The sequence below is a fragment of the Cimex lectularius genome, unplaced genomic scaffold (genome assembly GCF_000648675.2).
Source record: "Cimex lectularius strain Harlan isolate CLEC.00 unplaced genomic scaffold, Clec_2.1 scaffold18, whole genome shotgun sequence".
NCBI lineage: Eukaryota > Metazoa > Arthropoda > Insecta > Hemiptera > Cimicidae > Cimex > Cimex lectularius.
This window is the reverse complement of record NW_019392764.1, coordinates 679,746-706,300: the sequence shown is the minus strand read 5'-3', so window position 1 is coordinate 706,300 and position 26,555 is coordinate 679,746. Positions and strand designations below refer to the sequence as shown.

At 33.1% G+C, this 26,555-nt stretch overlaps 2 protein-coding genes across 2 annotated transcripts in view; one reads left to right on the top strand and one right to left on the bottom strand.

The window, feature by feature from the left end:
• Positions 1–2,862: 2,862 nt before the first annotated feature.
• LOC106661549 lies at positions 2,863–9,657 on the bottom strand. The gene is made up of 3 exons (XM_014385037.2): positions 9,458–9,657; positions 6,774–6,827; positions 2,863–6,689 (listed from the first exon to the last, which is right to left on the bottom strand). Exon 3 carries the CDS (start codon positions 6,661–6,663, stop codon positions 2,938–2,940), a length of 3,726 nt encoding a protein of 1,241 aa, XP_014240523.1. The 5' UTR covers positions 6,664–6,689; positions 6,774–6,827; positions 9,458–9,657; the 3' UTR covers positions 2,863–2,937.
• A 5,681-nt stretch (positions 9,658–15,338) lies between these two features.
• The window catches only part of LOC106661466, a 119,181-nt gene continuing 107,964 nt past the window's right edge, over positions 15,339–26,555 (top strand). Inside the window, exon 1 of the mRNA XM_014384885.2 lies at positions 15,339–15,703. Within this exon, the coding sequence (XP_014240371.1) occupies positions 15,495–15,703 (209 nt within the window). The 5' untranslated portion in view covers positions 15,339–15,494. The remainder of the gene's footprint in view (positions 15,704–26,555) is intronic.

Here is a 26,555-nt window from a genome sequence, read left to right as displayed (position 1 = left end):
ATACAATATAAAGAATTACAAACAATTAAAATCTTAGCTAAAAATAATTGATATCAAGACAGGATGGTAAAGAATCCTATAAGGACGGTTGGGATTGTTTTTCGGCCAAATCGACTGGGGGTCGCAGAGTAAATAGGCGATGAAAGTAAAAAATTCAATCAAAATATTTGACATTTTTGCGTTTTCTTCCGTACAACAACCAGCTCGGTTTTTTTAACTTCACTCCCTTCTCGCTACGCCCCATTATTGGATTTTCACATTTTTGGTACCGACTTTAAGCTGGATTCTTCGTGTAACTTTTAAGCTCGGTTTGACTCAAATCCAAGCAGTATTTTAAATGTTATCATAATTTGAAAAAATCCTATTTTTAATCAGGATTTTTCCTCAAATACGGTACTTTCAAACCTAATTTCTTTTGTTTAAAACATCAAATTAATTTATTTTTTATAATAAAATGAAACCGTAGGCGTTTCTTAATTTTTTGTTACAAATATGCCAATATTTCTTTTAAATTAACCGAGAAATCACGGTAAAAAGAGAAAGTCTTTAAAGTTGTGCATATTTTTAATAAATGATTATTTGGAGATCGTGAGGTACGGTCTGGTGTGACGATGGTTTTAGATATCACCTTTAGAGCCTGGGATTTATAAACATTGTTTAAATTTTACAAATATATGTGAAAAAAAGAATTTATACAATGCTAGAAAATTTTAGATTAAAAAATGAATTTATACAATGCTAGAAAATTTTAGATACAATCAACGTATTTGTACTCACGGAACACGACACAATTTTAATAAATATGGCGTGGCCTCCACACGTCTTTGTCCGTAAACCTCCCATTGTTACCAAAAAGTAATAGTGAAGTAACTCAAGTAGTTAACTAGTAAACCGTTATTTTATTTTCATTATTTTCAATGGTCTAGGCCAATGAAAAAATGGCCGGAATATAATTTAATTGAACGCTAGCTGTTAATAAGAAACAAAAACAATTATTTTTTATCCTATTGCAATATGTTTGTAATCTTATGTTTTGTATAAAATAAATAATATATACCCATGGTGTACAAATTATTCTATAATTTTTTTAATATAGCTAATTTTTAGCACCGTTGGATTGATTCCGCAAAAGAAAGAAATATACGCCCTGAGGGTTTTTTTGTTCGTTTATATTTCGTGCTAAAAAATTACATTGCAGACCATGATTTTTTCGCAATTAGACATGTCCTTCTGGTGCTTTTCTGATTTCTGCCTCTAATCTTCTTATTCGATCTCGCGATGTGATATCTTCTAAGTTGGTGATTAATTTTTTATATTCGTTAATGTCGATGTCTAAAAACATTTTGGAAGTATATGAAAAATATGTTCCTTTTTGAAATCAGAATATTGAAACTTTTAAATCAAGTTTTTTTTCTTCAGTTTTTCCCTTTGAGGAAAGAGGAAGTATTGCGTTGGGCCGAAAAACGATGTGTAGAGTTTTCTTGCGATTGGCACGTTTTAGGTCTTCTGTGCCTTAAAAAATCTTAATTTTATCCCCCCTCCCCCCGATGACCAACCTGGATCCGGTGGTACTGCTCACTCCAATTACTTTAAGCCGCTAGCCTCCTCCATTGGAGCATTGTATCCAATTCCAAGCTGAAAAGGTAACCAGGTTATAGGACAGGGCAGACAAGGGAGAACAAAAATCCCCTAGGATTACAAAACACCTTCTTGGGCTAAAATTATTATCCATTTATGCTTAAATTGAAAAGCAAAAGTTTAATGGCTATAAAAATGTGAATTAATTTTTTTTACAATAAATCATTAAAATTGCCAAAATTCAATTGTTAGATATGCCAAGAGATATATGTACATGCATATTATGTTGTTCAACACAAAAAAATTTTCATCCATCCTATTTAGTGGTCTATTGACCAAATTACTTCTTTCAATTAATTAATCATTTTATGTAAGGTTATTCCTATCCCGCTCATGGCTTAAACTTTTCATTTCAACCAAAACCTTACATAAAAAGATTAATTAATAAATTTTTTATTTATTTTCTATTATAGATAAACTTATTATAAAAAATCATTTTTTTCAAAATCACATATACTTTAAATATACTATATATGTCGTAAGGAAATAAGTCTTATGCGTAATGGTCTGTTGAATATTGTAAATCAAATACCATTGAAATCACTTCATAGATGTTGGTCGATATCAATTCATATTTTTGTTCTTTGGCTCTGCCCTGCATTCGAACCCTCGACCTTTACCTTACATTGATGAGCGCCATGTCGTTTATTTCCTTATTAACAACTTAGGCATTTAGTTAAATATTACTGTAAAATAAAAAAAATATTAAAAAAAACAGTTGTTCTCAGACCTGAGCAGCATATTGGTTATTTACACGGTTAACAAATACAAATATAAATTTCAATATTAGAAATTATGGCTTGAGCTGTAGTACTGCGTTGGGCCAAAAAACGATGTGTAGAGTTTTCTTGCGATTGGCACGTTTTAGGTCTTCTGTGCCTTAAAAAAATCAAAATTTTTACCCCCCTCCCACATACTATACATATACTACAAACGTACTGTAAATACCTTAAGGAAAGAGATTCTATATTCATAATGGCTTATTGAATATTGTTAATCAAATACCATTCAGATCACTTTATAGATGTTGGTCGATGAACATTCACATTCACATTTTTGTTCCTTCTAACTTCAAGTTTCTTTTTAACGAGGGTATTTCAATGTTGAGGTTATTTTGAACCCTCGGGGTGCCTTTTTTTATTCTATTACTTACTAATTAAATAAAATTAGGAAATAATAACAAATTTGTTAAGGTATTTTTATTTTTTATTTTTTTTACAACAGTGAAAAATATTATAAACATTTTATTTAAAAATAAATATTCAACAATAATTTGCTTTTCAACTTTTTATAATCTAGTTAAAAGCTTTTATTGGTCATATTTTCTTTAACCAACCACCAGTGGCTTTGAATTAAATCGTTCACTTTGTCGCCACGGTACACAACATTATAATTGTACACATTACCATTTCTCAAATTTTCTTTAATTAAAAGTTCAATTACTGGAAGCCATGATATGTCTGCCAAGAAGGCGTTCAGGTCGACTCCATCATCATCATCTGGTGGGTTTATCATCCTCATTAGTTTCGAAAGTATTTGGGGGCATTTGAGCTTTTGACAGTACTCCCTGAATGCTGCTAAGAAATTAAGGGAGCTTTCATATTTCTCTTTCATAAAAGGAAGTTTCAACAGGTGGCAATGATTGGAGAGAACACCTTTAAAATTTGGTTCGTTATAATGTTGTGGAAATAAATCAAATCCATATAAACGTTTCTTTATATTTTCCTTAAATTCATATGCAGTGCCATACATGTTAAATAAACAGCAGTTGATGATTTCTTCTTCGATTTTATCAATAAACACATTGTAAGAGTGGATAATATTGTTAGGTTTTGTTAACGCATTGTATAAATCAGCATCAATAAACCTGTCTTCATAAAGTGCGTCTAAAAACTTCTCAGTACCCACTTCAACTAAAATTCCAAGTGATTCCACTTTGAGATTATATATGGGAATGTTTTGAGCCAAAACTTTCAAAGATTCTAAAAGGTTGTCAGTCGATTCCCAAATCCCTTGGTGTAAATACGAAATATTTCTATTCTTTGTGTCTATGTCAAAACATTCTTTCATTCCCATCGATAAAACAGACACTGGAATTTTGCTAGTGTTTTTTGAAAGAATTTTATCCAGTCTTTTAATTGTTTCATTTGATTCTTCCCATCCTTTACCTGTTACCAGTACAAGGGCAGAAATATTACCACAAGAACTTTCAATCTCATTGAAACCTTCAATAACATTAATGTTGGTAAAGACTGGCACTAAATTATTATAATGACTAAAGTAAACATCGCCTAGATCTAGGTCAGTTCCTTGATAAAAAGCACCTTTGCACCAATTCCTCAGTTTTGAAGGGAACGTAGACCCTTCTGGTAACCTTGCAGGTATAGCAATCACCAGTTTCCAAAATACCGGAAGTGGTTGTGCAATATTTCCAAATTTATGAGCAAACATGATTGCCCTACAGCCCAAAATGTTTGTAATTAAGGTGCCGACTTTTTTAACTTGGACATCTAATTGGTCGACTACATTTGTGTGTAGAATAGCAGTTACCAAAAGGCTGGCTTTCTTTCTCTTGTTTAACCGTTCTAAAGTCATTTTCTGCTTACGGCTCATAGAAGAGCCCCATAGTTTAGAATAATCTTGGAGAGGTATATGAAAAAGTGCACTCTTCTCACTTAATCGAAGGCTTTTGATTTTTTCCACTTTAGCCTTCCAAATTCTAGCATATTTTCTGCATGTGGTCTTCTTCATTTTTTCATTGAGTTTCTTTCTAAGTTTTGCCATTATCATATTTTCTTCTGATTCACTTTTTGTTTTTTGAACTTTCTGAACAGCCTTCAATGGGTTGGAACTGACTGAAAACGTAGGTGTGGTTGCTGGTGAAATATTTCTTGAAGGTGTCGTCTGTGGTTTCTTCATAGCAGCAATAGTCGGCGAGGGTGGAGGTCTTTTAAATGTTGGCAACGTATGAACCAGATTAACTGGAGTGTTGAACTTAATTGGTGGTGGTGTGTGAAGTGGTGAAACAATCTTTTCTTCCATATGATCAGGCAATTTAAACTGAAATTTTACTAAAGGAGAGGATAGATTGACATCAGAAGGTGAATCTGCTGCAGAAGGATTACTATTATAACTATTTTCTGAATATACACTCGAGTTCCCATCAAAGTCTTCTTTGTCACTTTCCTCTGCATACTGTTCAACATCGTAAAGATCAGTTTCATCTTCATCATCCATTTTTCTTTCTGTGAATTCTTCTTCGTCATTCATTAAGTCGTCAACAAAAGAATCCTCTGCCTCATCCTCTTTGACAAAAGTTTCAGTTTCTTTTGCCCTTTTCTTCAACAAAAGGCGTTCCACTGTATCTCTTAGCATTTTTTCCTCCTGATCGGAGGCGTCTAAAGAAGTAGGTTTTAACGTATTTCTTTCTGTAAAACTTGTGTGTACTTCATGAGGAATAAACAAAGGTAAATTTTTATAACCGCATACAGCTTCTGCTACAGAAATACGTTTTTTTATAACCAGGCTCGATGGAGTATCAACTGTGTACATGCTGTCTGGGAAAAAGAAATTGATTCTTGAAATCAAAAAAGTCACATTGTCTTTTGAAACTCCGATGCCAAAAGAATCACAAAATAAAATAGCATCTTCCAACTCATCAAATTTCAGGGCGTCTTCGATGTACTCTATAGGAATCCTGCATAGCTTACTGTTAGAAGGGCAATAAGCTCTCACAATAACATTTAAGGCTTTCGCCCTTAAATGTGCAAAAAACCGCTGCATTAAACAACTATTTAAATAAGATGTGTTCCTGAGCAGTTTGAAGTACGTGGAATACATGTTGTTGCTGAAAGCTGTATGGATATTTACAGCATCTTTCACTTCTGGTGAACACTGAAGATCTTCAGAAAATTGTTGGTACTCAGAAAGTAAAAAGCCGCTGTTCAGTTTCAAAAGTATTAAATATGCCCTGAATTCAGCCTCGTTAGGACATAAAATGTTTTGTTTTCTCAAATCTTCATACATATGCATAAGAGTTTGCAAACAGTTCATCAGAGTTTCAGAATTGATTTTGACATCAAAAACAGTCTTAGGGCAACCCCAGAGTCTATCAAAGCATAATATATGAAATCTTGCACTTTGTTCAACTATTGTTACTGTGTTGAGGTCACAGAGTTGCTGCTGTATTATGTCTTTACGAATAGCTCTCAACCTACCCCAACAAAAATCATACCAGTAGCCAACATTTTCGTCCTCATTTTCAATTTTTCCCATTATGTTAATTATCAAGTACTCCATGGTCATGGTCAAGACTGCTTCCGGTCTCAATTCATGGGGCAGAGGTTCTTCTTGATCTGCTGAACTCCGCTTGTATTCTTTAACTGCTAAATTATGGTCTAAACGTCCATCTTCGTTAAGAGTCTCATAAGGTGCAACCATGGCTCGGACTTCTCTCATTATTCTCTCTTTCTCGGGGCACATGTCAGGACAGGTACCTTTAATCGATTCCACTGATTTGACATTTTTAGCCAATTTTGATCTGATCAATTTGTCCCTCTCTTCTAGTAAATTCAATTTATCAACATTTGAAATCGCCTCTTTAGACAGAAGTTCTTTTTCACTTTTCACTTCCATTTTTACTTCCTCTTCCTCTGTTTTATTCTTTCTCGAATCAACTTCTTGTGTTTTTCTTGGCTCTGCTTTGAGAGACTTTAACATTTTCTTTATCTTATCCTTGGGTTCATCCATCGGGGTCTCCTCAGCAAACCAATTAAGCTCCCCTTCGATAACTTTGTCAACTTCTTCATTAAACTCGATATCAACTTTTCGGTTATTCCACGATCCTCCATCGGCTTTGGCTGCTTTGGCCTGAGAAGCTTTTGAAAATGTAACGCAGCAAGTGCTTGCCCTGGAATTTGTCTCTATTTTTGTTATCACTCCATATTTACTAAAGTGAGATCTGATCTCTTTCTTTTTTAAATATGTCGGAGGTAGATTTTTCACCAAAATGGTTCTGTTGTCCATTTTTTCATAAATCCACAAGGGTTAAACTGTTAAAGAGAAGTCAAAAAGTCATATTGAGTTATAAACAACCAAATTTATGGTTAAAATAATTAACTTTAGTAAGAACTTACCAAATTAATTTATAGCCCCAATTCATCTAGAGTAGTTCTCATGACAGGCACAACCTGAAAGTTAATCATCACCTAAATATATTGGTGAATTGAAAGGGTTAAAAAACCACAAATTTTCATCTTAAGGTGAAAATTAAAAATGAAATTGTACATATTTAAGGGGAAAATTGGTGAACAAAAAATTGTATTCAGGTAAAAAGGTATTCAGTTGCATAACTTCACTCAACAATAACACATGGATTAAAAAAATAATAATAATAATAAAAATTGGAGTATTTGCTATATTTGACAGACAGTTTAAGTCAATTCTATATAACACCCACATGGTTATGGTACTGAAGTAAACAGAACATATAAAATTGTTCTGTCTGTTTTATTGGAGGACATTACTATTCAATTTATAGTAAATATATCTGCTTACTAACATTTTTATTGCTGAGCCTTAACAGAAACAGATTGAGAATTTGATTGGGGAATATCATAATATTATGAAACATGTTAAGTTAGCTGATATGGTCTGACACTTAATCATCATGTAAATGTACATACACATGGGGAATCATTTTTCTTAGCATCGAGACAAGTTGCTCCCATTTTATTAAGTTTCAACAACTGAAATGACTAATTCATGATAGTGTAATGTTAGAATCAAAATTTGATCTACTGTACCAAGAAATGTCACTATAAAGAAACAATTGTGCATACATGCTGTGATAAATCATTGTCTTTTATATGAAAATTCTAATTTTTGGCAGTCGGCTTTATTGCGATAAGATTCAACAATATATGCTGAAACCTGTTGTCGATGACCCTGGGGTAGGACAAACAAGACCTAGGTTTAAAATCAGACAGTGAATGCTACTAAATAAATAAGCAAGATTAAAAATTAAAATAAAACTGAGGTAAATATGGTATGTAAGACAACGTGTGTCTAGTTTTAGGAGAAAAAGACACTTAGATAAGGCAAAAAGTTAATTCGTTCTATTATTGTAAATATGTTCATCTGTAAAAAAAAAAATCTGTAATGTTATGTAACCACACAAACACTGGCCAGCACTGCATCCAGAGGATGTGTGTTATAAGAAGCTGACAGCAGATGCATTCAATATGTTAATAGATTGAAGAACAAAGAGGAATGTGAGATGTTATGAAGGGATTTTGGGATAGAAGGTATAGCCCAATTAGGGTTAGGATGATGAAAAATTGAAGTGATTATTTAGGTAATGGATCAGTTCTTTACTGAAAGTGATAGTTTGGAATGGAAGAAAAGGGCGCTTGGAAAAAGTCTTCTGAGGACTTTTGACTGGGATTATTTGTATATTTTGTTGCTTGGTTGTACCCTACAATTCTGATCTGTAAGTCCATACAGGTTGGTGCAATGCTTTGTTAATATTCGTAATTTGTTCTTAACAGTAAAGTATGATTTTAGTCTTAGAAGTGTTCTTAGATGACGCTCTGAGATTCGGAATGTGTGGAGATTCCACAACTGTCCACTGTCTAAATAAAGTAAGAAAATTAATTTCTGTCATAAAAGAGGGCTTAACATCCAACTTTCCATTGGTGTTGCAGACAAGGGGTCATACCATTTTGTAATACATTTTTTATATCATTATCAATTGAAAAGCCAAGGGGGTGTGCCAAGATTAGAACCTAGAACCACTAGCATGGCAAATACAAGGACACCTTAACCACCTGGCCACCAGTCCTCCAATGTCTAAATATAATAGAATAAGTGTTAAACTTGTGTATATATCAGTAGTTCCTTGTAAAATTATAGGCATAAGTCTACTTAGAGAAATTATAAATGATGGGGTGAGTGTGGAGTACAATTCTTTTTTAAAAAAGGATTAAGTCTACTTATTTAATGTGACCATAATTTTGGTGCATTTGGCAGTTCATTTCAGTTTTATTTTCCACATTATGCACCATTCTTTGATTAGTTCAAGCTCCTGGATAGTGGAAGCGGATTGAGGTAATTAATTGCAGTTGTAATGTATCAGCAGGTCAGCAGTATATATGTAGTACAGGGTTGGACCGTGAATGCTCCCTTGTGGGACGCCAGCTTGGGACGGTCTTGTGTCAGAGAACTTCTTGCAGCACCTTACTTTGAAGCAATGAACTGTAAGATAGGACTGTAGGATTATGAAATAAAAAATGGGTCAGAATCATTTTCAAGAGAACTATGGGGTTCTAGATGTTGTCAAACGCTTGGGTCATATCAAGTACAGACCCAAGCAGAACTCGCTACAGCAGAGAACATGGCCTAACCAACTTTGAAGCATTGCTGAATGAAGAGAATATTAACAAATATAATTTTTTTATTGTGTACATAAAATGTCCTAAATGTTATGTTAGATCCAGTAGGTTGTTTCCAACACAAGTTTTATAGTTTGGTATATAACTATGTTCATAAATGTACCTCCTAGTAAAATAGGGTTGGTTAAATAATAAGAAGATATATAAAGTCCCTGGCTCTGAAATAACTAAGACTTGTTGTGGTAGGTTTGCAATATTAAAGGAAATATTTCGTTGAGAAAATAATCATCTAGCAGCTAATTTACCAGAAGTAGTCATGCTCTTTGCATCGAATTTTATATCTGTCTTCACTTTATGTTAAATTTGAATAAGGAAAACATCAAAACTAACTTGATGTTGATATGAAAAACACACAAACCTCTTCTTACCTGGAATAAAATTAAATTGGTAGAAAATACTTTATTGATGAAGTATGTCTGCATGAGATTTTTTTTGGAATTGACAAGTTCATTGAAGATGGTGAAAATCGTCGGACCTGGTGTCTCTCATGATATGAACATTTTAAGATAATTCTAAATTACTTTAAACCGCTTCCCTCATCCATCGGAGCATTGTATCCAATTCCAAGCTGAAAAGGTAACCAGGTTATAGGACAGGGCAGACAAGGGAGAACAAAAATCCCCTAGGATTACAAAATATACCTTCTTGGGTTAAAATTATTATCCATTTATGCTTAAATTGAAAAACAAAAGTTTAATGGCTATAAAAATGTGAATTAATTTTTTTTACAATAAATCATTAAAATTGCCAAAGTTCAATTGTTAGATATGCCAAGAGATGCACATTATGTTGTTAACAACATGCATATTATGTTGTTCAACATAAAAAAATTTCATCCATTATATTTAGTGGTCTATTGACCAAATTACTTCTTTCAATTAATTAATTATTTTATGTAAGGTTATTCGTATCCCGCTCGTGGCATTAACTTTTTCATTTCAACCAAAACCTTACATAAAAAGATTAATTAATAATTTTTTTATTTATTTTCTATTATAGATAAACTTATTATAAAAAATAATTTTTTTCAAAATCACATATACTTTAAATATACTATATATATCGTAAAGAAATAAGTCTTATGTGTAATGATCTGTTGAATATTGTAATTCAAATATCATTGAAATCACTTCATAGATGTTGGTCGATGAACACTTCAATTCATATTTTTGTTCTTTTTACTTAAAGGTTTTTTTTAACGAGGGTATTTCAACTACGAGGTTTTTCGAACCCTCGGGGATGCCGGATTTTTCTTGAAAAAACAAAACTATTTGTAAGAATGTCGGATTCGAATACAGGGCAGAGCCGCTGGGTTCAAACCCTCACCTTTACCTTACATTGATGAGCGCAGTGTCGTTTATTTCCTTATTAACAACTTAGGCATATAGTTAAATCTTACTGTAAAAAAAAAATAATTAAATAAAAACAGTTGTTCTCAGGCCTGAGCAGCAGTTTGGTTATTTAGACGGTTAACAAATACAAATATAAATTACAATATTAAAAATTATGGCTTGAGCTGTAGTGAATTTATTAGTTTAGCTTAGCAGAGTGGACTAGATCTGCCACATTTTCAATAGACATTTATTTCTATATATTTCTTTATGAAAAGAAAGAGAGAAAAAAAGGCAACGGGAAAAAGAAAAGTAAGAGGGAAGAAAAGGAGATGGTTCATATCGTTTTTAAATCTCAGACGCCATGGACCCTAAACAAGCCATCGAGGAAGCAGAACGTACTTCCCAGTGGAAGCAAAAGCAGCTTCTTGACCCTGCAATTCTGAAGGATAAGGCTAAAGGTTCAGATGAGTGTTGAAGGCTTGGGATATGATTGGTGCGTTTGGATAAGGGATGAGGGAAAATAGTTGATAGATGTTGAGGATATTTATTCGATTTAATTTGAAATATATATTAATAAGTTCGTAAGTGTTTGGAATGTTAAGGTTGCAGAAGGCATTAATATAGGACGAAATATGATCCCTTGGTTTAAGATCATAACAGTATCTAATGCAGGAATGGTAAGCAATTTGAAGACGATGAGCAGATTGAGAATCTAAGGAAAGTGGGGAAAAAACCCAGCGCTACAGTAAGAGAATAAAATTAGGGATTTAATAAGGAGAACTCTAGTTGTCTGTGAAGAGAATGGAGGCTTGTGTAGATCTTTTTAATAATAGAGCTCACATGGTCATGCCATGTAAGCTTGCAGTTAAAAATAACGCCGAGATTTTTAACTTTAGGACAAAAATTAATAGGGAGCCGTTGATATGATGAGGGGATAAGCAATCTGTACTAATGGGCTTATTGGAAATTAATAAGGACTGAGTTAAAAAGAATGCCGTTATTTTTTGACCATTGGTTGAGAGAACATGACGGTTGAGCAGAGAGATAGCTTCAGAGATGTTCCTTGTAGGACATTGAATTGTAGGACAGTAAAGCTGAGCGTCATCAGCGTAAAGATGAAATTGGGAGAAATTAAGAACTAATGGAAGATAACTTAGAAACATGGAAAAAAGTAAAGAAGCCCAAGAACAGAGCCTTGGTGTACACCATCTGAAATTGAGAGAGAAGAGGTGATAGAATTTGAAGCTTCAACTGTTTGAGTTCTGTCAGACAGGTAGGAGGAAATGAGATTAGTAGCACTAGAAGAAAAACCAAAAAGATGCTTCCAAAGAAGCAAATTATGATTTATGGAATCAAACGCATTGGAAAGACCAAGTAGAACAATAATAGTACACTTATTATCATCAATGCTTAGGCGAATATCTTCTAATATTTTGAGAAGGGGAGTCTCACAGCTATGAAATTTTCGGAAGCCAGATTGAAAAGGGGATACAAGGACAAGAAATAAGGATATTTGTTGGAATAAAATCTTCTCAAATGCTTTGGATAGTGATGGAAGAATACTAATAGGGCGATAGTCGCTAGCAAGCGTGGGTTTAGGTTTCTTGTTTAATGCAATTATTAGGGCTTCCTTCCAGTCTGAAGGAAAATAGGATGAGGTGAGAGAGAAGTTCAAAATGTGGGTTGTGTATTTTAAAGTAAAAGGAATTTAGCAAACGTTGGGAAACCACTGAAATTAAATAATTGTATAATCCCCGTGCGCCGTTGGAATTGAGTTAGTTCGTAATTCAATGATTTGAAATGTAATTGAATTATCATTTTAACCGATACCAAATTCACTATTTTCGGAAAAAGGAAAATAATGAATAAGCGACAGGTGAAAAGATTTTTGTATTGTCACACCACTTTTCAACCGAATAGTTTAGGTCCAGGCGCGGCTTAATTTTATGAACAAAAGCCTTCAAATCGTCGTGTATTAGACTCAACATCAATCGATAATTCAGAATAATTAAAGAGTGTAATGCATTTAACGTAGTGCTACAATTCGAAGATTATCAGACACAATTCGTGCCATTATTCGATGTTTATAATTATTTCTCTCAATCCAAAATATAACCCACTGCAGAAAAGAAACATTACTTTTACAAGAGGTGGCTACAGACGTAGGATCACCGATTTTAAAGAAACATTTTTTGGTGATACTTAGGTAAAATAATACTAGACACATGTCCGTGCGTTCTTGCTTTAGGAGCCGAGAAAATTTTTTAAAAAGTAACGTACATATTTTTTTACTTATTTTTTTAAGGTTATTTTGTAGTCTGCGAGGTGATGAACCTGTTATTTGGTCGTTACTGTTCATTCTTGACTCCCTATCCTCGTTGTATTAGTTTGCCAGATGCGTTTCGGCATTTCACATCTTCAGGGGGATTACGTTTACTCAATTTCTTATTTAATTCATCAAAGGCACCAACGAACAGAGATAACTCCAACGTAACTGTCAGATTAACACGATGGGCAGATCATTGGGATCAATCTGAAAGTTCTACTCACGGATTTATATTTTTTTGAAATATTAATCTGTCTAAAATCTAATCTAAATTAATTTGTCAACATAAAACCTCCACTAATGAGGAATGAAAATGTATTATGTATCATATTTCCCTAAAAACAATTAAGTTTGAAAACAAAGCTTAAATTTTTGTAAATGATGGTTTTACACACAGATTTAATCCACTAAATCGCTTTGACTAGCAAATTAATATAAATGATGTAGCTGTAGTGAGTATATAGATTTACTTTTTGCAAATGATTGTTCTACTCACAGGTTTTAATTATCATTATTTTTTTATTGTAGTAATTAGTGACCGATAATTATTGATTATTTAGAGATCGTGAGGTGCGGTCTTGTCTGATATAGGTTTAGAAAAACATTTTCTTTATCGTGCCAACGTTTCGATATTTATTGAGATCATCTTCAGGGCCTGGGATTTATAAACACTGTTTAAATTATACAAATACGTGTACTATGTGTAAATATACTTTCGGATTAATCAAAGCTTTTGTACCCACTCGAAGTGTGTGTTTTTTGTGTCGATGTATCAATGTTTCGAGTCGTGTTGAGAGTGATAGCGAGATATTAATTTTTTTTGTTTATACATGTATTTGTTGATTAAACCTAAAATTTCTGTATTGTGTACATAATTGTATAAATTCATTTCACAACCTACATGTATTTGTATAATTTAAACAATGTGTAGTAGTTAGTGACCGTTAATTAATGATTATTCAGAAATCGTGAGATGCAATCTGGTGTGATGTAAGTTTAGAAAAACATTGTCTTTATCCTTCCAACGTTTCGATCTTTATTTAGATCGGCTTCAGGGCCTGGGATTGACATTGTTTGGATTATACAAATGCATTTAAAATGTGCAAATGAATTTATACAATGATGTATGCAATATAGAAATTTTAGGTTTATTCAAAATATTTTACAGAAGTACATATTAATTGGCCAAGCGGACCACGAAAACTAGTGAATTTATTCAAAGTTCATTTACAATCAGTTACAATATGTAATATGTATTTACAATATGTAAATATCATTTACAAAAATGGAATCATCTTCACTCAAAGTGTGTGTTTTCAGTGAAGATGAGTCACGGTTGTATGCCGTGTTCAGAGTGTTAATGAGATATTAATGTTTTCACATATATATGTGTATACATACCATATGTAAATTTACATAACATATAATATATGTGTTAATTAAACCTAAAAGATCTATATTCGCATCTCACATGTATTTGCATAATTTAAACAATGTTTATAAATCCCAGGCCCTGAAGGTGATCTCAAAAACGATCGAAACGTTGGCACGATAAAGAAAATGTTTTTTCTACATCTACATCACACTAGACGTCATCTCACGATCTCTAAATAATCATTAATCGAAGGCCACTGATTACTACAAAAAATAATGAAAATTAAAATCTGTGAGTAGAAAATCATTTGCAAATAGTGAATCTATATACCCACCCCACCTTCATCATTTCTATTAATTTGCTAGGCAAATATTTAGTGGATTAAAGCTGTGAGTAGAACCTCATTTTCAAAAAGTTAATCTATATACTCACCCCACCTTCATCATTTCTATTAATTTGCTAGTCAAAGCATTTAGTGGATTAAATCTGTGAGGAGAACCATCATTTTCAAAAAGTTAATCTATGTACTCCACCTTCATCATTTTTATTCATTTGGTAGTGAAAACATGTAGTGAATTAAATCTATGAGAAGAACCATCATTTACAAAAATTTAATCTATATACTCACCCCACCTTCATCATTTCTATTAATTTGCTAGTCAAATATTTAGTGGATTAAATCTGTGAGTAGAACCATCATTTACAAAAAGTTAATCTATATACTCACCCCACCATCATTTTTATTGATTTGCTAGTTAAAGCATTTAGTGGATTAAATCTGTGTGTAAAACCATCATTTACAAGGATTTAAGCTTTGTTTTCGAACTTAGTTTTTTTGAGGGGAAGTATGTTACATAATACATTTTTATTTCTCATCAGTGGAGGATTTATGGTTGACAAATTAATTTGGAAAATTGTACGAGAGCGCATTTTCCAACGTACCGTAAGGAGTAAATGCTCTACCATCTAGAATGATCATTTTGTTTTAAGTTATTGATGAATTAAGCTTCTCAAATACTTTTCATCCATAACTGATCATTTTCTCACCAATATAAAAGGCTGATTTATTATGATACATTTTATAAAGGAAAAATGTATTTTTAAAACTTGAAGGAAAAAAATTGATTAAACGAAAAAAGCTTGGATAAAGCGGTAGAGAGGGGACGAAAGATGGTCCGCTAGGAGGCGCTGGGTCTCGTGGGCCGCAACTAAAAACGGTTCTAACGTCAGTCGCCTTTCAACAGCGGCTTTGTGTGTATACCTCTATTCCGCTCTGCAAGACGAAGCGAACTTTCGTGAATAAACGGCCGAGGCGAAATATGACAACCGTCCCAGCGACAGTTCTTAGCACTTAGCCGACAAACCGAGATATGAACCAGCAGGCCGTCTGCTGCCTCGTCGTCCTTTTGGTCGCCCTGGCCAGCGCCAAAGTGGACTTCTGCGAGGACAACCAGTTACCCAGTTCGAAAAAGTCGCCGACACTCCAGTTCACCAAGGAGCAGAGCGTCTGGGAATATGCAGTCGACTCAAAATTCAAAAGCCTCCACTGCTGCGCCAAAGGATACCTGAGCATAGAATGGTAAGCTTTATTTATTTATCTACACGTGCTGCCTGTTGATCCCTATTCAGTATCAACAAGTCAGAAATCAAACAATCTTTATAAACTAATATAAAAATTATTTGAAATTCCCTTCTGAACTGGCATAAAGCCCACCCACCTGTTCTTTGAGAATTGATTCTTTCATGCTAACAAATAAATCAACATCAAGAACATGCTTTTGCTGTACATCACAAAATTAGTCATTTTACTCTTACTTCAATACTTCTACCTCTCGTTTTTATCTAAAATATGGAGGAAATTTTACATTTAATAAAATTTTGATTTATGTCACATAACAATAGGTAAAAATCTTGCATGTTTTGACTTTTCTTTTAGAACCGAATAGATAATACACGTGGTCCAAAGCAGGATCCTTTTAAAAATTGACTGCCTAAAATAAAAGTACACGGCCAAAGCAACGAACATGAAAATGTTTTCACTTGGAATGTGGATTTTTTTATGATGTGCGACTTCCTCTCATTACGTTCTTTTCACAATTGCAAACCCTTTAACGATATTTTTGTCTACATTTTCTCGTTTTCCAGTTAGTCAATTAGCGTACGCCGTTTTGAAGAGAGATCGAGTTGGGGGAATACCAGGTTACACAAAGTTTTTGAACCGGTGTAATTTTTTTGTTCAGATTATATCATAGTTATCTCGTTTCATGTTGCCACTGGTATAATATCGATTTTATTTCTCCATTGAGCATGCCCGCTTTAACATCGGATTTATAAAAAAAATATATATATATTTATATACATATATATCACAAATAGTCGATACCTCCTTTAAAATCGAAAATCCTGAAGATTTTTATTGGGTGTCAACTAGATTTGTCTTATATTTTAAAGAATGAAGAAATAGAACAAATTTATGCCATGCCAAATTAAACATAGCGAAGATAAATTACTGTTTACTTTTAAACTTTGAGCCAAAGCATTTTTAAAAAATGCGTCGCTTTTTCAGAACTTTCAATGAACATTTAATAAATTAATAACCTCTTGATTTTTCTCAAGTCAACCTGATATTTTGTATGCGTATCCGAGAGAAAATATTATGTAACATAACCCACTTTATTTATAACGATTTACCAACTGTTAAACCGATATAGTTAATGATATCGACCTTCAACATTATAATTATACATGGTTGGTTCTAGGAAATTCTGGTAGATCTAGATCTTTTCTGGAAAAATTAAATGCCACAGTAAAAGCTATATATGGGTAAATTACAAGTTGGCAAATTTTACCGATTTCAAAAGTTTTGTAAAGAAAAGTTATTGATATTAATGAGTATTCGGAGATTGTGAGATGCGGTCTGGTGGGACGTAGGATTTAGAAAAACATTTTCTTTATCGTGCCAACGTTTCGATCTTTACTGAGATCATCTTCAGGGCCTTGTGTTGTCTGCATTTCAACAAAAAGTTCTCTGATTGATAGACGATAGAGTTTCTTCTCATTGTTAGCGATGTCCTTCAGAATACGTTTTGCTTGGCGTCCGTATATATTTCAATTAATTAAGGTTTTTAGTTGAGATGAAAAAGTCAGTGTCACGAGCGGGATTCGAACCCACGATCTTCGGCTGGATAGGCCGCTGCTCTACCACTCGGACACTAACTTCCCATCTCAACCCCCCCTTTTGAATTTTCCCTCCTTTTTGCCATTTTTCAATATTGAAATTAATGATAGTTGGCTCGCATTGTCTCGTTGCCTCAGATCAGATGTTTTTGTTATTTATTACTCCTGAAGATTAAAGATCAATGATGGTTTAATGACATAGGGTGGTTATGGGATTTAAAAACAAAAATAAAACATATAATTGGGTGTTACTTTAGAGTAATTAGAATAAAATGCAATAGAAATGGACTCTGTCGTGAAGGTTCTATTTTTTTAAATGTTTTTCGGAAAAAGCCAACTTGTGACACATATTTTATCCGTACTTTCCTTTTTTCATCAAAATTGAATTCTAGTACTTCTTTTTGAGGCCTGGTTTTTTTATTTCTTTTATATTATTATAATCTTTTATATTATTTCTTTTAATATAAGTATGCATGTGTGGTACTAAAGTCAGATTGTACTTTATTTGGGAGGCCACCCTTGTCAGTGTTGACTTTCTCGTTTCTCAACTGTGTGTGAGCAAGTCGGCTTTTTCCGAATAAAATTTAATTATTTTTCCGGATCAGAAAAGAGAAACTCAATACTGACGATGGGAGGCGGATACCCCGAAATCGATCTCAAATAAAGCTGTACAAGCAGACGGACTTTTTATGTTCCAAGCATCCAAATTGAGTTCCATTTTATAATGTACGTTTAATTTTTGAAAGAATGAATCATCATCTGAACCCTTTCAGGCCAAACTGATAACCGTTTCGCCGGCACAAACCTATAAAATTTATACTTCGAAAGGATCTGAAATGAAAGGATTGTAAGGATTTGACACTTCTACGCTGAGGAAAAACTTCCTAAAAATTGGCGAATTTCTTAAAAACAGCATCGTTTGCTGCATTCAGTGTTTTTATATAATAAAACCTTAAAACCTTGATTATCCCTTGATAAAAGATTTGTTCGCGGTTTGATCTAACATAATGTTAAAAAATATATCGATCCTACCAAGCATGCCATTTGAAGCGTATTAAATTAAATAGTTTTTGTGAAATTCGCTCATGTCTAATAAGTTTTGCCTCAGCGCAGTCAATTTTTGAAGTATTCTTCAAAAATACTTTCAAAGTTAAAATTTTATAAGTCTTTCCAGCAAAACAGTTGTCAGATGGAGCGTAGAATACTCATCTTTAGAAAATTTAAGTAGCTTTTATAAACGATCTCAATTTTGACGAAGCTTAGGTAACGCCGAATTTTTTGGTTATTAACGAAGTTCATCCTAATTTTGTTTTTTAAATCGTATCTTCTTGACGGAGTGAATTAGAAAACCCATTTTTACCACATTCTCATTTACTATCTAATCAATAAATTTTTTTTGCATCTAATAGCGAACCTCCTTTAATGTTCACATCTGTATTCCTGTTCTAATATTTAATCTTAATGTCTGCAATGAATTATCATCGATCTATCATTTTCAATGGCTATAAATAACAAAAACATCTGTCCTGGGGCAACATGACTATACGAGCCAACATCATTAGTACGAAAATCATTTTTCTTTACAAAATGTTTACTTCTGGTAAAGTTTGCATGTAATTTACGTATATTATTCTCACTCGTGTGTATGTATGTTTTTTTTAGGGGACACCAGCTTATACTAGATATTTAAATTTGTCTTCGGTTTTCTACTGTGTGTACTACGGTGTGATGAGGCCGTTGATGATCTTGTGTGCCAGCGGTGGCGTGCCAACTTTAGAGAAATAGAATTTTCTCGGAAAGACAAAGAATTACAGCTATAATCTAAAATAATGACGTTCCTATAGTAGAGATAATGGGGCGAGTTTATTACTGACGAGCTAGGTTTATTTTTTATTTGCAGAAACTTTGATATCTGTCTTTTTGAAACTTGTCTCCAATCATAACCAAACAACAACCGGCTTTTTGAACGGTGGAAAGTTTATATTCTTCATATTTCTGAGATGTTTTAAAGTATCAAGATGATCCGTTTGGCCGTAAAGCGGTCCTGGCGGTTGTACAAGGGTTGAAAGGTGAAATAAGATTAAATTTCGAGAACGTTTCAGGTTTTGTAATTCTTAATTCACGAATAAGATTCGTCATTTTTGAGGTGAGAAAAGCCGAACATTTAAAAAAAATTGTTCCTTTTGTATTTTTTTTTTTTTTTAATATTTGTACATATAATAAAAATATGCAGCTTCCACTACTGAAGATTTTGATGAATGAGGTTTCATTATATGCACAATTTTATTAGAAATTTATACAGCCTGGAAAAGATAAATAATACAGGAGGGACTTAGATAAACGAGTGCCCTATATAAAATAATTCTTAATATATCGCAAATTGAATAAAACTTAAGTAAATTCTGTGTCTTTTGAACCTTGATGACCTGCACAACCTCCATAATCACTTTTAACATTTAATTTTTGAGGTTATGCGTGGAAAATAATTATTCAAACAAAAAATTGCTTGTCCATTGGATCCTGGAAGTAATGTTTTAATTGTTAAACGGAAGTTCTTCATTGAATTCCTGAACGATAACAGAATCTTATCGATTAAGTGGACACTTGGACTTATTATTGAACTTGGATTAGAAAAAACACGAACAAATCTTTCAAAAAAGATATTTTGAGACCAACCGAGGAAATACGGCGCAACATCGGAGTGTGGCCTTTTCAAAAGGTCCTGACATGCTCACTAGGTTAATTTAATAGAAATGATGAAGTTGGAGGGATTCACAAACTATGCGCGAAACGCGTTTTTTAAAAATTCTTAATTGTTTCGGAGATATTTATAAATGAATTTCTTTTCTCCAAAACGCTGTTTTTTAGGTTTAAACCGTCATAATTTATTAGCTCTTTAAGGTATAGCAAATGTGATAGCACCATTAGAAAGAAGGGTAATTTCCCATTATATAGTGATAAATAAGTTTTTGAAATGATTCTTTTAAGCATTTCTTGTATGTATCATGAAACAATCAGTTTTTCAGCTAGAGTTTTAATCTGCATTTAAATCTGAACAATTGTCAACTATGGATTATTGGGGCGTCGTCGGTGGCCGCAACGGTTTGAGCGTTGACACGCCGCTTATCACTGTGAGGTAAAGGTCCCGAGTTCGAATCCAGCGGCCCTGGATTCGAACCCGACATACTTACAAATGGGCCATTTTTCAAAAACAACGGCGCCATATGACTTCTGCTGTTGCGAACCCTCGTTAAAAAAAAACTGGGCTATCTAACTAACAAAAACTTTTTCATGTAATAACCTTTCAAACTATGTGCTTTCTTCCTAGGATAAAATGATCGTTAGTGGAAAAATAGGGTTTGAATAAGAAAATCATACTCAAAAGGAGGCGAATGCTTTTCTTTTTCTTTATTTATATTGATAATAAAATATAAAATAATTACTTTTTAAAATAAAATAACGTTCCGTTTGTAAGAAAAATACAATATTAGTGGAAAAAATTGAGAAGAAGGAGAAATTCCGCCTTAATCCCCTGATTTGATGTGGTTGTTGTGAACACAAGAGAACTTGTTTACTTAATTATTACAATCCTTTCCCTTTGGTATTACTATGTAATAATTTACCTATACGAAGAGTTCTTATTAGTTCTACTTATGTAATCGTTCACCCTCGTCTCGGTACTCTTGCACTGCCCGGGCTGCCATTACCACGATCGGCACCGTATGCATATATCATATCGGCATACTCCTCGTTAGTATGAATCGTGGTGAACGATTACCGAAATAGAACTAAGAACACTGCTTACAAGTAAATTATATAGATAGTAAGAACAAAGGGAAAGGATTGTAATAAAGTAAACAAGATATCTTGTGTACACAATAGCCACATCAAATGATGGGATTTAAGACGGATTTTTGATTTCTTACCAATTTGTTCCACTAATGTTGTATTTTTGTTAAAAACGGGACGTATTTTTGAAAAGTAATTAACTATATTTTATCCCGCTGGTGACACAAGCTTTTCGTCTCAACCAAAATCCTTAGATAAAAAGGAATTATTTAATATTTTAATATCAGTTTGAATAAAGTAAAAGAAAAACATTCGCCACCTTTTGACCATGATTTCTTATTCAAACCCTATTTTTTTTCCACTAATGATCATTTCATCCTAGGAAAAAAGCAGATGGTTTTCAAGCTTATTACATGAAGTTTTTCTTTTTGTTGTGTTGGAATATCAAGTACCCACAGACACAGCAAAATAGTCTTGGTTATTCAGTTGTATATATTATATTTGCAGTCTGCCTAACAAGGTAGTTGTTACTGGCTCAATATCAACAATCCTCCAATTCCTTACTTGATTGTATAAATGTATGTATATACAGATATAAAAAAGAAAAGAAAAAAAATCTTGCAAGAATGGGGAATATAAATGGAAATACAAAATTAATGGCTCCTTATGAGTGTTTATATGTATTCTGGATTTGGGGAGGGGGGCAATATTGTTGAACCCACATATGCCAGCTTTTATTCAAAAGTAAGAGTTTGTGTGTGAAGCTCGCATGGCTTATTCTTAGTCTTGTGAGTACGATACCTCTTCTTCTATTCAAGATCGTCCAAAGGCCACTTATAGATCAACATCTCTGCTGATCCAGCCCAAACACTCCTCCATTTCCTTAATGCAGATTAAAACTCTAGCTGAAATGACAAAAACTGGATTTTTTCATGATTTAACACAAAATCCAAAGCATAAAGGAATCATTTTAAAAACTTATTTAACACTATCTAATTGGAAATGTATCCCTTTGTCTAATGATGCTATCCGATTTGCTATACTTTAAAGAGCAAAAAAGTTATGACGGTTTTAATCTAAAAAACAGCATTTTGGAGATATATATCTCCGGATAAATATCTCCGAAACTATTGAGAATTAAAAAAAATGTATTTACTGTTTTTGTTGCAAATAAGGTGAAGAATCATCTCCTTGGGTTTCGCGCATAGTTTGTGAATCACCCTGTATAGATTCACTTTTTGTAAATTATGGTTCTACTCACAGATCTATATTTCAAGCATTAAACGCTCATCATCAGGTCGAAGTGTAACTCCTTCCTATGTTGCACAACCTAAATATATGACATACAAATTAATTTCTAATTTAAAATTATTTTCTAAGAGTATTTATTAGGATTATATTTATTGTGATGTAATTGACGATTTTAGCATTTTCAAACTTCAGATGGCAAAAACCATCTTCTCATTGTAAAATCGTGTTGGTAGGGATCGTCGGGTTCATTAGTTCGTGTGGAGAGATGTATTGTAACTGCTTCAACTGATGATGAGCGTTAAATGCTTGAAATCCGTTCGTTGTAAACAAAAAATCTGTGAGTAGAACCATCATTTTAAAAAAAAGTGCTCACTAGGTTTTTCCCGGAAAAAATTAATTACGTTTTTCCTTCGGATATGCAAAAGAACTACATGATAAGATATATGGATGCGTTTTGAAAATATGGATAATCTCAAGCACATTTTTCCCCATTTCTTTCAGGGGTCAAGATAACAAATGCATTTCCAGTTGAATTAATATAATTACACTTGGTTACTTTCATGTAGGTTTTTATTTTAACCAGGTTTTAACAAGAAATTTACTTAGTAGTGGGAAAAAACAGTGCGGGCCTTCAAACCGGTTGCGTGATAAACAGGACGATTGTTAGATATCGCTGGCAATTGTCATCCCAATTTTTTGTTGTTGTTGTAGTTTTCCTGCATGACACTTCTGATAACTGGCCACCCGCTTTATAATTACCGGATGTTCGTGTGAGTCTGGTGTACATGTCGTTTTCGGACAAACCATGATATAACATTCTAATTGTTGGACACGATTTCTCTTTTTTTCTCTTTCCCTCTTTCTGTTTGCGTATGGAAGTGAATGTGTGAAAGTATATTGGTATTTGGAAAGAGATGAGATATAGAAGCCAAAGGTCATCAGGCTCAGACTTGTTCTGTAAAACTAATGGCTATAAAAAAATTGAAGTTTATCCAAGAGTCTTAAAATTTGCAGTAAAAGTGTTACTTAACGTCTCAGTAATACATTATTGATTATCATTCTTCTTTAAATGAAACCTAGATTCTTTTAAATGTAAAAGATAACGTAATCAATTAGAATATTTTCGTATTTCGCGATATATCTTATTCAGAGGTTGTGTGGTATGTTCTATTTTTAAGGTTTAACATCCTTAATTTTGTCCAATCATCATCGTTGCGTTATAATACGGACTATTTCAATTAAACATATTTGGGTGATACTACGTCGATAAATGCTAGACACTTATCTATGCGTTTTTGTCAATGGGCTCTAAGATCCAATAAAAAAGTATTTTAGTTGTTAAATATGTTAAATTCTACCTATGCTTATATAAAGGTTATTATACAACAGTCGAATATTTGTTTACTTAGGATGAGAGAGAATAACATGCAAAATCCGCAATAAATGAGATTAGATACGGAAAACGTTACAAAAAATCCAGACAGTTGGAGTAAAGTAGGTCAAAAAACTAAAAAGTTCTATTTTGTTTGAAGCACTCTATAAAGCCCTTGATTACGAAATTTTATATCAAACGAAAGTATTCATTTTTTGCCTGGATTAGCCGGAGGGATTAACAGTTTTAATGCGATGTTTGGTATCCCTCGTAGAAATTCATAACTCTGGATTGTCCTCCAAATTCAACATTATTATAAGCCATATGTTTTTGATGGATGCTAGCTAACCAAGGTAAAGTAAAATAAATTAATTTATAATTTTTATGTAAATTTTATGTAGGTTAATAGGCCAATAATCCGTATTTAAGAGTTTACTAACAATTTAATTTAGATTAAAAATTATGCTTATCGACATTTTCTTGTTTGGTAAATCGCGACATTTTGAGTAATAATTTTAAATGCAAGATTTATTGTCACTTAAAAACTTCTACATACTAAAGCATATATAAGTGAAATAATTATTGCACTTTATATGGGAATGTTATGTCATAGCAGTAGTGCAAGTTCCAAACAATGTTGGGCATATTTTGCAATGATCCGGATCATCGCTCGGATGTATAGTCGTCCTCAGATTATACAAGTATTCTAGTTTAGTAATTTAGTTAATTAAATCTAGTTTTAGTAAGTTTTTCATGCAGATTATTTGCATAGTCTGAAAAAGAGCTTTTAATACTGGAATCATTGTGAGTGGAGACATAATTTTACCTATTGAACTGACATATTCACTCCATCATGATCGTTTTTATAATATGAGGTGTAAATAAAATATTTGAAAGAACAGTACTAAACATGCTAGGTTGATATCCTTGTGTGGATTACAAGAAACAGGAAATTTTTGACTCAAAATACATACTAATATTTAAAGAATATTTTTTTCCCGTCGTTATTCGATTTGAAGATTGATTTCCTGATTTTATAATGTATTCCTGATCTCGTAATGTATTTGATTGATATAAAAAGAATTTCTGTTGCAAAACAGGCACGGCTTCTTATAACCCTGCTTCTTCTTCTTCACTAGACACCTATTCTTTTTCTGTATGTAAATTTTGTCACATACTATTATTTAGCTCTTGAAAATAAAATCAATACTATGCTGTAACCAGTTTCAACTTAAAAATTCTTGTCTATCAAACATGGCTATTTTTTATGGTGATTTCTAGATTTTACGGAGTAACTGCTGGAGAGAAGCTGTACTACTGGGGTAAGGTCAAAAGGACATTTCTGCGGCCTAGCGCACCGCGACCAATATTGGTCAATTGTGCAATAAACTGGGACAAGGTCAATGCGCAGAACACCTTTAGTTATATCAAATATAAAGTGTAAGCCTAGGGGGCGTCGGTGGCCGCAACGGTTTAGGCGTTGTCACGGCGCTCATCACTGTAAGGTAAAGGTCCCGGGCTCGAATCCGGCGGCCCTGCATTCGAATCCGACATACTTACAAATGGACTTTTTTTAAATTAAAAAAAAAAAAAAATCGACACCCCGAGGGTTGATATAACCTCTGCTGTTGGGAACCCTAGTTAAAAAAAATTATATATATATTTTTCAAAAATGAGCCTAATTCAAAACCGAATTTGCTCTGAGAATTACGGTAGCATTTGAAGCCTCAGTTTGTGGTCGGCGGTCTCCGAATAGTTGCAAATGAATCCAGGGAATTACAACCTCGAGTAATTTTAGAATTGCAATCTCTTGAAGGTTGAATGTTCCTTGCAAAAATGTATTTACTTTTCACCCTTGCGCTCCAAGTTTGACATCGATAGTTTTAACTTCATATATCCATATTTGGTAGTTTATTAACAATACTTAATACGAGGTTCGTCGTTAAATAAAAGTCGGTGGTGATTAGTGACCGTTAATCAATAATTATTCAGAAATCGTGAGATGTGGTCTGGTGTGATGTAAGTTTCAGAAAAACATTTTCTTTATCGTGCCAACGTTTCGATCTTTATTGAAATCATCTTCAGGGCCTGGGATTTACAAACATTGTTTACATTTAACAAATACATTTAGGATGTGGAAAAGTGAATTTATACAATGCAAAAAAAATATATATATATTTATTTTTTAATATTCAATCGAAGTATTTCTACTCCTCAAAGTGTTTGTCTTCTGTGTAATTGTGCCATTCTTGCGTGTCGTGTTGAGAGTGCCAGTGAGATTTTGCTGTTTTATGTTTATATACGTTGGATTTGAAGGGGTGGCGAAGGAAGTCGGTATACAAAAATGTCTTTTCTATACCGACTTCCTTCCCCACCCCTTCAAAATCCAACGTATATAAACATAAAACAGCAAAATCTCACTGGCACTCTCAACACGACACGCAAGAATGGCACAATTACACAGAAGACAAACACTTTGAGTGAGTAGAAATACTTTGATTGAATTTAAACAAATATATATATATATATATATTTTGCATTGTATAAATTCACTTTTCCACATCCTAAAGTATTTGTTAAATGTAAACAATGTTTGTAAATCCCAGGCCCTGAAGATGATCTCAATAAAGATCTAAACGTTGGCACGGTAAAGAAAATGTTTTTATGAAACCTACATCACACCAGACCGCATCTCACGATTTCTGAATTATTAATTAAATAAAAGGGGTAAAAAGAAAAAAAAGTGAAAAAAGTGACTAAGAGTTTAATGTTTTTAAATTGTATATTTTGTATTTAATTTAAACCGGTTAATTTCCATCTGATCCACTTTAGGCAAAAAGTA

What these genes read in the sequence shown, in the direction of transcription:
- LOC106661549 (XM_014385037.2), bottom strand. Translation starts at nt 6,663, where the DNA reads ATGGACAACAGAACCATTTTGGTGAAAAATCTACCTCCGACATATTTA.